The 1,271-nt window shown below is 55.7% G+C and overlaps 1 protein-coding gene across 1 annotated transcript in view; it reads right to left on the bottom strand.

Annotated features, from left to right (window-relative positions):
- BRPF1 (bromodomain and PHD finger containing, 1) overlaps positions 1–1,267 on the bottom strand; it is a gene marked incomplete at its 5' end in the record, with an annotated part of 12,337 nt that extends 11,070 nt beyond the window's left edge. The window contains one exon of the mRNA XM_009708412.1: positions 1,065–1,267. Coding sequence (XP_009706714.1) covers positions 1,065–1,267 — 203 coding nt within the window. The remainder of the gene's footprint in view (positions 1–1,064) is intronic.
- Positions 1,268–1,271: the final 4 nt, after the last annotated feature.

Below are 1,271 nucleotides of genomic sequence, written 5' to 3'. Positions count from 1 at the left end.
AAACGCTCCAGCCAAGCCATACATCAAAATAAAAAAAACAGGGACAAGGCAGGAATGTGCAGAAGTGGGAGGTACTGCTGCACCCTGAGCAGTGCAGTGTCACAACAGCGCATTGGGCACGACACACACAAAATAACACTCGTCTAATGCGCGAGGTACGGGCCCTGGGGACTCATCAGGCAAGACAGGAGCCTGCATGAGCCACCAAGCAGGTGCTACACACCCTGGAGACAGCGGCCTCATACCCAAGTCTCAACAGCAACCAACAGAGGCACCATGTTTAGTTAATTCTGGCAAGAGAGGCTGCGCCCTCTTCTCTTTCATTCCGAGTTGCAGGTGAGGGGATGTTACTTAGAGAGAAAAGAGCTGGAACCCTGAGGCTGCTGCTCCAGCAACCAATGGCAACCACCCCCCCGCCATCGCAGACACCTCAGGGGCAGCTTTCTTTTCTAACACTGTGACACAAAATAACATCATTATCCCGTCCCTGGAACATGGTGCCGGATTCTCAGGGCGTGTGGCGACGAGGGTGACCCGGGTGGCCACACAAGCATTACTTTGGTTCAGTATTAACATCCTGCTTGAAGTATTGTTTTGGGCCACTGCACTCACCATTTTTTGGAAAACCATAGGACAACAAAAGAGAATTAAGCTGGCAAACAGACATATCTTACAGGTACACCTTGGTGCTGGGGGGCTTTAGAGCTATCCCAGCATATCCCTCTGCAGAGCAGCGTGGAAGGGAGGACACAGTTATGATTATAAGTGCTCTCCCAGCAAGGAAAGAGCACAGCAATCACACTGCCAGCAATGACCTCAGCAGCAACCAAGAGCTCTGCAGGCGCACAGACCCCTCAAAACCGGGGCACGACGCCACACAGAGCTCTGAGGGCCTGAAACCACAGGACGGCCGGCTCCACGGGACTCGGCAGAGGCAGACAGAGGCCATTTCCACGAGTCAGGGACAAGCCACCTGCACAGAGCGAGGCCAATTCTGCCTCCAGACCCAGGGCAGGAGTTAGAGCTGCCTGGGAGCCTCCTCGCACCCCGGCCACGGACAATACCTGTAGTAAGAGGTGGGGCGAGGTGGGGCGTCGGGGGTGTCCTGCTCCAGCTCTCGGTACACCACCTCGGGGAGCTTGGGGGTGGTGCCGGCCGAGGCGTTGTGGTGATGGTGGTTGGAATCCTTGCGCTTGTCCTTGTTCTTGTGCTTGCCAGATTTGGGCGGGACGCTCTGGGTCTCCGTGTTCTCCTTATTGCTCCCGTTCTCG

Source organism: Cariama cristata, unplaced genomic scaffold (genome assembly GCF_000690535.1).
Source record: "Cariama cristata isolate BGI_N322 unplaced genomic scaffold, ASM69053v1 scaffold39020, whole genome shotgun sequence".
Classification (NCBI taxonomy): domain Eukaryota; kingdom Metazoa; phylum Chordata; class Aves; order Cariamiformes; family Cariamidae; genus Cariama; species Cariama cristata.
This window is presented reverse-complemented; position numbering and strand designations above follow the sequence as displayed.